At 32.3% G+C, this 13,158-nt stretch overlaps 1 protein-coding gene across 5 annotated transcripts; it reads right to left on the bottom strand.

Moving 5' to 3' along the window:
• Window positions 1-422: 422 nt before the first annotated feature.
• On the bottom strand, window positions 423-11,096 carry LOC21384369 (carboxypeptidase SOL1). 5 transcript variants are annotated; one of them, XM_024167081.1, is made up of 16 exons: window positions 10,930-11,096; window positions 10,399-10,540; window positions 10,149-10,218; window positions 9,959-10,054; window positions 9,670-9,700; window positions 9,476-9,532; window positions 8,334-8,429; window positions 7,609-7,731; window positions 6,520-6,624; window positions 5,627-5,673; window positions 5,125-5,250; window positions 4,632-4,734; window positions 3,337-3,399; window positions 2,987-3,070; window positions 1,634-1,697; window positions 423-896 (listed from the first exon to the last, which is right to left on the bottom strand). In XM_024167081.1, exons 2-16 carry the CDS (start codon window positions 10,484-10,486, stop codon window positions 586-588), a joined length of 1,464 nt encoding a protein of 487 aa, XP_024022849.1. In that variant the 5' UTR covers window positions 10,487-10,540; window positions 10,930-11,096; the 3' UTR covers window positions 423-585. The 5 variants fall into 5 exon arrangements, with proteins under 5 accessions (XP_024022849.1, XP_024022848.1, XP_024022850.1 ...); XM_024167080.1 differs by lacking the exon at window positions 10,930-11,096 and having other exon boundaries at window positions 10,399-10,558; XM_024167082.1 differs by lacking the exons at window positions 10,399-10,540; window positions 10,930-11,096 and having other exon boundaries at window positions 9,670-9,723; window positions 10,149-10,215.
• Window positions 11,097-13,158: the final 2,062 nt, after the last annotated feature.

Here is a 13,158-nt window from a genome sequence, read left to right as displayed (position 1 = left end):
TCTCAATGATTGCTTCTTGTTCTACTAGTATTTCCTTAGTGGAAGTCAACAACAAGAATTATATCCCCAAGTGAATCAATCGTGAAGCACAATAGCTCCCGAGATAAACAACTATGCTTAGTTCATTATGTTTGAGGTCACATGAGATCATCGGTTGCATATGCCGTCGACTAACAGGTAATAAATAGAAATGAAAACTATGAAGCACGTTATACCATATGTACAAACTATACAGATCAGACAGAACAGAATTGAAAATCATTTTTCCAAGGCAATCCATGGTGAAGCACATTAGTGACTGCTAAACACCAATTGCTAATTCACTATTTTCGAGGACGCATGAGATCAGTTGCAAACAGCTCTATATATTAAGATCATTAGTTGAAATAAACCTCTCATGATTTCCAAGTGAGTGTGTACAAAGAGATACTTGCAGAGAACAATTTTTGTACTATTTCAGTCTGGTGGTTATTTTCAGCCACCATGGAAACATGGGTGAAGATCTTATTCTCGAGATAAGTTTGTGCAAAACAAATTTTTTGCTAAAAAAAAAATATACAGTTAACTGTAGTACAAATGGGAACCTCAGACTGCAACTGGCCTTTTGGGCCCGTACTGTCTTTGTTTTGAGAGGTTGTGTTTTATTCTCCTTTGAAACAAAAAACAAAGGAATCCTAAAGCTACAATCAAAATGGCATATACTTCAAAGTGACCCCCCTGAAAAAAGTCTACAAAGCCATACCTGCTCAAACTACCACAATTGCATTCACATGCACTTTGAAGTAGATTCCCCTTGGGAGTAACTACTGGGTCCAGAATGAAATCAACTGTCGTGGCAGCTTCTTCTAACCAGATATGGGTTGTCTTTGATCTGTACCCAGGCACAGTGGCCATAACTGAAAAGTTAATAGTTCCACATCAGAAATCACTGTAGAAGAACAATGTCCCAAGGCTTGAGTAATCCCATTATTTTGGATAGTAAACCTCAGTTCTAAATAACGTCATTAAACAAGACTATTCTGAGACTGAACTTAATGTGGGAAAAGAAGGGAAAAAAAAAAAGGGAAAAGAAAGAAAATATGTACTAAATGCACTATTTAAGAAAATATTTTCTTATTTAAAAACCATAAGAACTAGAATAACCAACCAATACTGAAAAATAACATTAGAAATTTGAGCAGAAGTTGGGAGAGCATATTGTCCTTATTCCTAATTATAACTAAAATAACAAATAGCAACTGAAATAACATGCAAAATTTTAGCATATCTTGGAACAAAAGCAAGTTAGTAAGTTGTTACCTACTATACATACATGTATGTGATAACATATGTGCATATATGTGTACGTGCATGCGTGAGCATACATGCAGAGAGATATCACATTATTTCATGTATCTTAATTATTCAAGGCTATCCATTCTAATAAATTAGAGTTATGGAAACATCTTCACGAATACTTTTTCGACATTGACTTTTTTCTTCTTTTTTTTTCCCCCTCATTAATTTTACTGTCTTCCATGTAAACAACATAACTTTGTATAAAATGATCACATAGTACGTTCACCTGCTTATTGATAAAAGTCATCTTATTTTAAGATTTTTGTCTCTAAGATTTATCGAATTCAACTAGTACCTATATACCTCCCTCCTGGAGCAAGCAATCGATGGTAATCTGCAAATACTCTTCTTGTTTTAACCTAAAAAAACATAACAACAAAATTACATTTCATGGAAAGAAGGAACAAATCAGCTGACCATACTTGTCAAGTTATATCCAAAACTTCAGCTAACGATAGGCTCGCCGAACAAAACACATCCACAGCTTCAATTGATCATAAACATAGTATAGTAATTGGATTAACCAAAGTACGACGTGATGGAAGTATCCAAAAATATGACAGCACGGAACGGAAAAAGAAAATTTACACATCCTAACAAGTTCACTACATGCAATTACTGAGAAAGGCAGAGGCGATTCCTGATCCAAGTAAGGTAAACCCAGAAAACAGAAAAATAAAGGAAAATTTGGATACCGCTCCCATCCTTTTTTTTGCCCTCCCTTTTACTATTTAGCTCCATATCCCTCTCTAGTTGTTAAAAATAAAAAATTCACCTGAAATTTTAGATTTCTGAAGGCAAACTAGTGATTGCAACATTGTTCTTTTTCATGCACGTCCAACTATGTCTAGTTAAGCTTTTCAGGAAAATATATACATATACGATTATATATATATATATATATAGGTTCACACACATTTATTGTCAATCTAATCATCATTGACTACATAAGAACGAAAACAGATTAGCAAGGATTTAGACAAATTATCCTCAAACTTTGAGAATGCCACATTTTAGGGGAACCGACTTGATCCAGACATTTTTCTAACCCATTTCTGGCTAAACTTGATAATTAAAATTTATATGTATTAAATTAGGTGCAACTCAAGCGTCTAAGACAAGGATTCGAGTCCTACTAGCCAAAATACACGCTATCTGAAAGATGAAAATGACTTTACTGACAACAGTCACCATGGCCATATCACCACAACAGAACACTTTGGCTTTAAGCTACTAATAATTCAACCTTTCAAAGATATATTGTTCCCAAAATGGTACTAGAGCTGATGGCAGCGAGTTCAAATCCTCATCACTTGATTCCCCAAGTCGGGCCCTTTTTTAAGTCCTAGGCTGCTCATAGAAAGAATTCCTTTGTTGGCTTATCAAATTTATGTCCACTCATGTGTTTACCATTGTCTAAGCCCACATGTGAAGTGGGAGAGTTGGAGCATAAAACTATTGTAGGCTTTCCCTTTTTAATAATAGCTTAACTTTTAAGCTAATCAGTAATCCAACAAATACATTTAATTTAATGATCAACTGATTTGTGACAAGTAAATTTAGCATAATTGAAAAGTAAATCAACAGCGTGATTGCAAAGTCAGATGATCCTTTTCAATACAAAAATTTTACATGCAACATAACATACCGTGTAATTTATTCCCTCGACAGTAATAAAGCCGGGCAATGGCCTCCCACTATCTGATGAAAAAATCCTTCCATGTACTCCTGTCTAATGAGTATGAGACATCAAAAATAAAAATAAAAATAAAAATAAACGTTAAATTCGACAGCGGAGAATATTTTTTTTAAGCATGTCAATTGTATAAATTATCTGGGAGAGTACTTCAGAAACTGAGAACCATATATGACGAAATGTAACCATTCACTAGATTGGCTGGGATACAATCTTAAAGAGTAACGAAAAATAAAAAGAGAAGTTATGCTACATGAACTTACAGTTTACAAGAAACATAATGATAGCCAAACCACTAATACCTGCACAAGGCTCAGAACAAGATTAAGCATGCTCCTTCTATTGTAATTCCAGAGGGTAGCAAGCTGCACTGGCACACAATATATAGATAAACGTAGCAAAGAATCTTTATTATATAGGGAAGATAGAAATTAAAGACATGAATTACATAGAAAGGTTAACAATAGAAGTTACTTATGTCTTTTTTTTTTTATATAGAAATGTAATTCATGTAAGGTTACTCAATGAGCTAGCCAGGGCCCATCTAACTTCTTAACCTAGTTGACAAATTAGTTAAACTCTTCAACTGGTAAATAAAAATAACTAGCTGGAGAACAATATGAAGACTGGCATTGAAGCTATTCTGGACAGGGCTGGATTACCCTTATTCCCCTGGTGGTTTCGGTTAAGGATTTAGCTTCTCTTTGTATGTCTGTTCTAACTGGACTCAGGAATCTAGTAATCTTTCTGCTGATTTGACTTTAGATGGGCTTTGAACTTCAACAGAACTGGCTAGGTTTTGTTCCGGGAGATAAACTTTGATGCAGTAACCAGCTTATTGCCAGATCTAGTTGAATGAAAGTTGTTATTCGGAGTAATAAAAATAAATTCCATTTGAATACTAAATTTCCCAGGGCATTCACAAAAATAGAAAATTGTAGGTGTGTTTTAAGTACCAACTCCTTTAGTCATCCAATCATAGTAAATGTGTGTAGAATTAAATTAATTCCAATTATTCTGCGACCTAGGAAATTCACAAAAGAAATAAAATAAAAAAAGTCATAGAAAATTTAAGTACCAAGTCCTCTGGTCATTTAATAGCTAAGAAATGTACCCACAACATTATGACTTTTCTATCAAAACTTTCATGATCGTGATTCCCATGGCATTTTTGCTAAATAATATACTTATTAGCACAGTGGAAAAATGATGAACTGCCTTAAGGAAGTCATCATAAAAATTACAGTCACTAAAATCATCAGATTCAGAATCACATCCTACCAAACAGTTTTCAAAATAGATGTTTCGAGGAAAGAAACAAACAAAAGTAGGTGTCCCTCCTTGAAGTGATAGGGGAAAAAAAAGTTTATGAATTGTTACAAAACTACATCCGTTTTCTACAAAGGAGAATAGATGAGAATCTTTTATAAAGAGAATAGACAAGAAGAAAATTTATAAACTACTTCTGTTTCCTACAAAGGAGAATCTTTTTTGGGTTATGAAGAAAAAATGAAATAAATTTTTCGGTTAAATTATCAAATAAACAAGATTAATTATACAATATAAAGGAAATGATTTTTTTAAGCTGAAATTTAACCTCATTTGCAGGAGGCCATTTGTTGTCACTAATCTCTAGAGTCAATTCAAAGCTACCAGCATGTATGTAGTTCCAGTCTTGCATACCTCCATATATGGGATACCTGCGACAGTCTTATTGTGAAACAATTGCTGAAACACGTGCGTGTGTGTGTGTGTGTGTGTGTGTGTGTGTGTTTGTGAATGCATTCATATGTACCTAAATACAAACATTTGTATGTGTCCCTCTCTGTGAGTTTGTGTGTAGGTCAAAGAGAAGTCTATGCCTGCTAATATTTGTAGATTAAGATGAATACAAAGTAGTAATGAGTTGTTCCCTCTAAAGTTGCAAAATGCAATTCTTCAGGTTAACAACCATTACTCAAGCTGCCATACCAGCATGAGTAATGGTTAATGAAGGTTTGTTTCTTAAATTTTTTTTGAAAAAAGGGCCAAAAAAAAAAAAAAAAACAGAACAAAAATAAAGAAAGAAAGAAAAACACATGCTGCATTACCAGGATGCTCCATTTGTAATTCCTCCTTGAAATTCATCGCTTAAGGACATGTTATGGTGAAAGCGACTATATACACTTGCCAAGAACCGGAATGTATCATCATCAGGACAAGCATAGTAATTACGTCTGAAATTAATTCACATCAGAGGACAAAGTCAAGTGTAAAGCAAGTACAAAGTGACAATCAGTACCCAAAAATATACATTCTGAGAAAACCAAATTGACAGTCAAGACTATTGCAAGCATATTTTCTGGTTAACAGCCAGAAAATATGCTTGGACTAGTCTTGCCAGGGAAAAAGAAAATCACTACACCATAGTACAGCTAACAGCTAACAAACTAATACATGTTTAGGCCAGCACAAGATATTTAACACTAGGGAGGAAAAAATATAGAAAGAAAAGGAAAAAGTTGGTTAGCCAATTTCAATATAGAGAAAATGAGTATGGTCAGTACAATAAGAGAAGGTAATGACATCAAGTAAAAATCAATCTAATATTACCTTTTATCCTGAGTGCCATCCCATGGATAATTTGCAACAAGTGCACCCTGTGAGCAACAAAATACCTTATCTAAATACTCTTTACATTTCATCAGAATTCATGTTAGCCAACAAAATTTCCACGATATGTGTGAATCAAGCACACTGAAATAAAACTTTAATATCTCCAATGTTGGACTTAATCTGGATGACCCAACAAAATTAATGAAAGAAGAACATGCAGCTATTGGATGAAGGACAGAGAAACTTATGTGTTCTTTGATTTTACAGAAATGGCGTGCAATCTTCTCTTTTAAGTACTCAAAAATCAAGAAGGAAAAAAAAAATCAAGGGTACCATGCAAAGGAAACTGGTTCCACCAGGGACTTTTCCAGATCAATTTTCCCGTTTACAGTTGTATTCTTGCCCTAACATAGGGACAATCTCACGTATTATACATGAATGTTTTTGCTGATTTCAGACAGGAAAAGAAAATATGTTTGTTAGTTTCCCTGTAAGTTTAAAGAACATGTTTACCAGCATTCAGTACATTATAATTTGGTTAGGAATTTTGACTGGTTCTTTAACCAAGCCATTGACATGGAGCAGGATATTAAATCAAAAAGAAAGTTCTCCAGAAAAGTGTGAAGAGATAGGCACTGTTACTGAATCCATTCATCTACTAACAACAAACGGGAATAGCAGAAAATATAAAAAGGTATGCTAAAATATAAATAAATATTTACACACACGTATATACATATAAGCTGATTTCTTTTTATAGGGTACCATAGCAGAGCTGATAAGCAAGATGAACAAACATGGAATGATGAAAGCAATTGTGGGCCAATTGCGAGTTGGGTATGCATATATATAGACACATACGCACATATATGGAAAGAAAGATACACTACCCCATGCAAGCTGGCTGATGCTGTAAAATGTATCTCTCTCGACCACCTCATTATTGCTGTGGTTTCAGGTTGACGTCCAAATGCATCATCATTCATAGGGAAAAACTGTCATTTCGTGTCAATGTCTTTCATCAATAGAAAATCCCCAAATTAACTCTGTACATGAAGAGATATACAATTTTCCGCTTGTATTCCAACCTAAAAGCTGTTTGGAGCTTTTATATAAATCCAAATCCCAAATTAGCTCTAAACACGAAGAGATGTATAGTTTCCTGCTTATATTCTAACCTAAAACCTGTTTGGAACAAATAAATTGAAATGAACTGAAGAAGTTGAATCGAGTTTTGGGGAAAAATTCAAGTGTAGACATGAATCTTCTTCAGGTAATTCATATAAAACCTAGCAATAGAAAGTAACCCCCATTTCATTTATTAACAAATGCTGAAGAAGCGCATATAGAACATGCAGTGTGAATATATAGATTAAATAGATTGAACTTGACCTTAAAATTTTGAATTGTATACCTAAATGTATCTTTTATAAGCCACAGAATCCCACATTCTGTATTGAAATTTCCACTTATTTCATCTATGCTTTTATATGAATCTAAATAACAAAAACCTTACACATGAATGCAGAGTCACAGAGGCTACTTGTACATTTCATATGTTTTCAGCAAGGCAAAATCCACATTGAATAGATTCAGTTGCCTCTCATACCATTCAATCCATACTTCACGAGAACCACGTGATCATTTAAGTTGTAACCAGCCTTTTTTTAGTAGTAACTGTGAGAGTCTAATAATGAAGTCATACACACACACACACACACACACACACATATATACATGTAGGTCTCTTCTTATCTATTCATTAACTCTTACTGTTATATATATGTAATATTACAAATCATGAGTAAAATTTATAACTAAATCTCAATTTAAGAAAAAGGCTAATTGTTTACAATGATACATTTCAATTTGGATTTAACACCTTGCATATCCAGAAGATGGCAGGAATTTAACGGAACCAAAATAAACTGTTGGCAAAATAAATAAAAGGACGGAAACATTACTGCACAAAATAATACCTGGTCTGGAAAGTCCCGATTTAAATCAATATTATTTGCATTACCACGCTGTTTTAAGGAAAACCCATCAGGATTCATTGATGGAAGTATGTGAAGATGAACACTTTCTACAACCAATGTAGCCTGTAGAGAGAAATGGACTTTTCAAGATAGTTTTTTCAATACCTACGAATATTGAAAGTTACCTAAATTGCATCTTATCAAAAGAAGAATTAAAAGAATTGTGTAAAATGTAAATAGACAGACAAATAAACCTTTTAAAGGTTTAAATGAGCTAAAAGTTTAATTGAGTGATCCATGTCAAATTAAGCTTGGAAAAAAAGGTAACAAATGGCATGGAAGACGAAGAACTTTAACAAAGAAACAAACAATGAAATATGTAGAGCACAAGAGATAAAGAATATGTAGAGCATAAAGAATATGTAGAGCACAAGAGATAAAGAATAATTAAAAAAAAAAAAAAAACTAGTAATCGAAGCGACAAATAAACATGTAAAGTTTCTTTTTTTTTTCTTCCTTCAACTTCATCAGTGGGCTCAATTTGATGAAATATTTTATGACAAAGGAAGAATCTTCAAGTTAATGAATGCATTTTAGTAAGCCAGTCAGGGAGTAATGTAAGAAAAATGAAGGTTTAGAACTTTACACACAATATATTAGCAACATCATGAAAAATTTTAAAATAAAAAATAGACTAACGTAGCTGAAAGAGAAATGATAAGTACCGATGGATCCTTCAAATAGTTATCACATATCCAATTCGCAAGTAACATTAGCAGCTCCCGCCCTACAGGTTCATCACCATGTATGTTTCCTATGTACTGCAACAACCAACAAATTCATAACCAAGTTGCTTAAACTATAACCGACAGTCCCCACTTAATATTTCAAGTGATAAATAAAGAATAAAATAATCTTTCCAGTAAAGACACTAGGAGAAAAATAATTAAAGAGTCAGAATATGGAAAACAAAAACAAAAGACTATAAATCCTTGTGCAATGTTAGGTTACTAATTCTCGGCATTTCAACTCAAAACAACATGCTCTAATACCACGCTAGATCATCATTGTCCCAAAAGCTTCAAGTTTCAACCAATAGGAGGTGGACCAACAATATTATTTATTTTTCAATATGGATAAAGGTACATTATAGAGAATTAAGACTTAGTCTCGTGCTTTGCTTGGTCACATTTTTACATAAATTCTTCCAGAGAAGAGGAAATAATTGAATTATAGATAATTTTAACCCACAGCCAATCAGCAAGATGGATAATAAAAGTTTCTCAAAAGTATATACAATGATACAATACTTCTGTATTTGAAATAAATAAGAATTTCAGGCTAGAGTAAACAATGATACGATAGTTCTGTATTTGATGTAGAGTAGATGTAAGGAGCAATTAGCTATAAGATGAGGAAAAATGTTTTAATTATATCAGAGAAGAATCAAAAGCTGAGACTTTGTCATGCAATTAGGAATGTCATAACGTTTCAGACTTACAGCTAATTGAGGGACTAAAGAATATTAGACTTATAGCTAATCCTCGCTCACTATGCCTTGATGTTCTTTATACACTAAAGGATTTTGCCATTTCAGATGGAACCAAAACTTCAGAGTTAGAAAAGTTCAAAAACAGATAAGGAAATATTCTAATTTCTAAGTACTAGTTGTTAGGCTACATGCATATTTTCAGACCAAGAAGAAAGATTCCATAAATATTTTGGTATCATTTCTTGTCAGCTCATACTTTACAAGAAACAGAAAATTTTTAAAGGATAAGAAATCCACCCAACAGAACAAAGAAGACAAAACAAATCAAACTCTGAGTTTCACAATCCAACGAGGTAAATGGAGTTTCACTCTCACCTTAAAAGCAGGTTCTGCCTCTTCCTGCCCAGGCTTGTCAGAAATTTCAATGACCCACTACAGTCACACACACCAAAAAAATAAATAAAAATAAATAAAAAAACCCTATGTTATTATATTGTTACGAGATTCATTTACAAATAATAATAATAATAAAAACAAAAGCATGAAACTAACTTCAGTGAAACGATTACCAGTGGTACCCCATTCACACTCGTCCCAATACTGATGATCCATTCCAAAAGCCCCTCAATGACGGAAGAAAGAGCAAGTCAGCATATATTTATTTTAAAAAAAAAAAATTCTTCTTTCTTGAACACATTTAGCATTGTTACATGCAGCCAAAACTTTAATCAGAAATATGATCAAGTAAAAAAAAAAATTCTTCCTTCATGAAATACATTTGGCATTTCTAACATGTAGCCAAAACTTCAAGCAGAAATATGATCAAGTAAAAAAAAAAAGTCAAAGGTCAGAAATCACCTGTAAATCCTCGAAATGTTGCTGCATCTTTTCCCAAACGCCATTATGGCAGCCTCAAGCTCGGAATTAGTCATGTACCCTTTAGCTACATCAGCACTACAACCGAATTTCACTCAATATATATAGATGTAAACATATTTAATCTAAACCCAAAAGAATTAAACTCTTTATTTTTTCTTTCCAATAATACCTTTTCTGAGGCTGGCTTTTAACGAACAAGCGCCGGGAATGACTGTTACTATAACTGCCATTTTCCAATCCTACAGTCATCAAATCATAAAATTAACCATAAAATCGAAACAGATCTTTACATATACATATTTATATATGTAAAATTAACCATAAAATCGAAACAGATCTTTACATATACATATTTATATATGTATATATGTGTGTGTATAAAAATTAATAAAGATAATCAATAGGAAATAGGAAGGGACCTGAAGGAACAGAAGCAGAGTGAAGAAAAGGGGAAAAGCTGAGAGAGATGAAGAACACGAAGAAGAGAAAGGAGAGATTGAGCTCCATTTGATTATTGTCGTATTCGCTGATGTTGAATCGCTTGCTTGCGTCGAGCTTTTTCTACGACAACATTTTCCGGACGTTAATGGATCGTTTTTTACTATTTGACAAGTGGAGAAGAAGAAGAAGAGGACGATGTCACGATGACGCTGTCTTGGTTTTGAGTTGGTAAGAATTGGGCCTCGCTGGCTATAGCAAGAAAGGCCCAAACACATATAGCCTGTTTGGTTTAGGACTTAACCTACGATGCTCTCTCTCACAAAAAAAAAAAAAATGCCACCAATAATTTTCTCATAAAATTTGAATTCAAAATGAAAATCATTGAATTTAACGTAGGAACCAAACGGGCCAAATAATCAAAGACATATTCAAGAAGGAGGGGAAAATGGAAAAAATGGAAGGAAATTTGAGGGGCAAAAAAAAAAATTTTCAGTATGAGGAGAGAATACCAAAAATGCCCAACTCAAGCACCTGCCTTTGAAACAACGCTCGTCGCAACTCCGTCATGCCAAAATTGTGAGCCTCGATAGACTCGTACAGTAACGAGAACAAACGTGAGGCTACGACACAATTTGCAGATGAGAAACGACGTTAATAGCATCACTAAGAAGTTGAGTTTTCTTTGCGCCGACGAATTTGTCCTTTGAGGCCCCCATAGTATTTCTCAAGAGGCATGAAATCTTTTTTTTTTTTTTTTAAATTTTACCTTATAAACGATCAGCCTAGCCCGATTCTGGCCCGTTAAGCTTTGGGACCGATCTTCTTTTCTTAAAAAATCTTCAAAAATATCCCTTAAAAGTATATAGATCTTAATTTTTACCCATTAATTATGAATTAATACCCTTTTAGTCAAATAACTATATTGACAAAAGGGTACTAATTAAGAGTGAGAGATAAAAATTCAGTGCAGTAAATTTCTCTCTCTCTCTCTTTTTTTTCTTTAGAGTCGACCCGGCCCTACTCTAGCCTGCTAGGCTTTCGGACAGAGCCAGTTTTTTTTTCTTTTTGAGTTAATTACATATATACCCATTACACAGGAGTTAAAAAAATGAATGTCCACTAAGTTGTCCATTATATTTTATTATTTTATAGCGGATCCATGATTCATATTAAGGTTGGGCATGACTGAAGTTCGGAATCGGGCATACATAGAGTCATGCCGGAACCTATAATTGTTTAAAAATTAAGGGGCACAATGCAAATTTATTTTTTCTAAAAATTACATTTTGATTGCTCAATTTTTATAAAACTAAATTTTGACCCTAAAAACTTTTTAAAAAATATATTTTGACCCTTAAACTTTTAAAAATTACATTTTGACCTTAAAATTGTAAAATTTTGCTTTTAGACCCCTTGTACAGTATGTCATGACACTAAATACCGTATTTTATCATGACAATATAACACAATATAATACATCTTATTTATTTAAGAAATAATTACAAAAATTCTCCTTGATCTATACCCTTTGTAACACTTTACTCTCTAATCTTTAAAACGTAACATTTATTCATCCTGAACAATGAAATGTTAACAAAAAAACCCCCTCTGTTTGGTTTTTTTACGAAAATTGGCATTTAATTTGTTATTTTGTGTATTTTAGTAGCTCTATGGTTTTAAATTTAATTCCAATTTAAAATTAATTTAAATTTAAACTTTTAATTATGATACATCCATTATTGATTCAATGTAAGTTAAAAATTTTAAATTTTATTTGGTAGAATAAAAAAAGTTATGTTTTCTTTGAATGTTTAAATTAGTTTAAATTTAAATTAAATTTTAAACCATAAAATTATCAAAATATTCTTAAAAATATATTAAATATTAATTTCAGTTAAAAGTCTAACATATGAGGCTTTTTATTAATATTTTATTATTTAAGAAGAATGAATGTTATATTTTAAAGATAAAAATATAAAGTGTTATAAAGAGTATAATTTAAAAATAAATTTTATATTTAATACAATATAAATTATCAAAAGGATAATATGTAGAACAGTAGAAGTGAACGGTGTGACAGAAAGGTTAGTTAATGGAAGTTAAGTCAGACAAGCTCATCATGCGTGTAGTTATCTCGGCAGCCGTCCAAAGTTTCCTAAACGTTCTCTGATTGGCTATAAAGGAAATGGTCTGTCTGTGGGTCCCAAAAGTTTGTCCATCATTCAAAATGTAGTAGACGTGTAAGTTAAGCAATTGGACACGTAGCAACATTTGTTGCCCACATGAAAATAAAATATTAAGGGTCACGTTCTTTTGTCTAAAAAATTTAAAAAAAAATAACTCGAGTTTTAATTTTATTTAAATTTACGTTCTTTTAAGTTTTAATTTTATTCAATTTTACTTAATTTTATTTAAATTATAATTTTAACTCAAATTATAACTCAAATTTAACTTAAAAACTTTTATTTAAATTTACGTTCTTTTAAGTTTTAATTTTATTTAATTTTACTTAATTTTATTTAAATTATAATTTTAACTCAAATTATAACTCAAATTTAACTTAAAAATTACACTTAAATTACACTTTAAAAGAACAATTCTTAAGTCAGATTACTTTGGTTATTATTGGTATTATTTAACTCCAATTATGCAATTAATAGGCCAACTTTAGGACACTTGACTTTCGGCTCCTTGCATTTTATGTTACTAGAAAAGTCGCCGACACTTGCCTATTTTAC

The sequence above is a fragment of the Morus notabilis genome, unplaced genomic scaffold (assembly GCF_000414095.1).
Source record: "Morus notabilis unplaced genomic scaffold, ASM41409v2 Scaffold2148, whole genome shotgun sequence".
Classification (NCBI taxonomy): Eukaryota; Viridiplantae; Streptophyta; class Magnoliopsida; order Rosales; family Moraceae; genus Morus; species Morus notabilis.
This window is presented reverse-complemented; position numbering and strand designations above follow the sequence as displayed.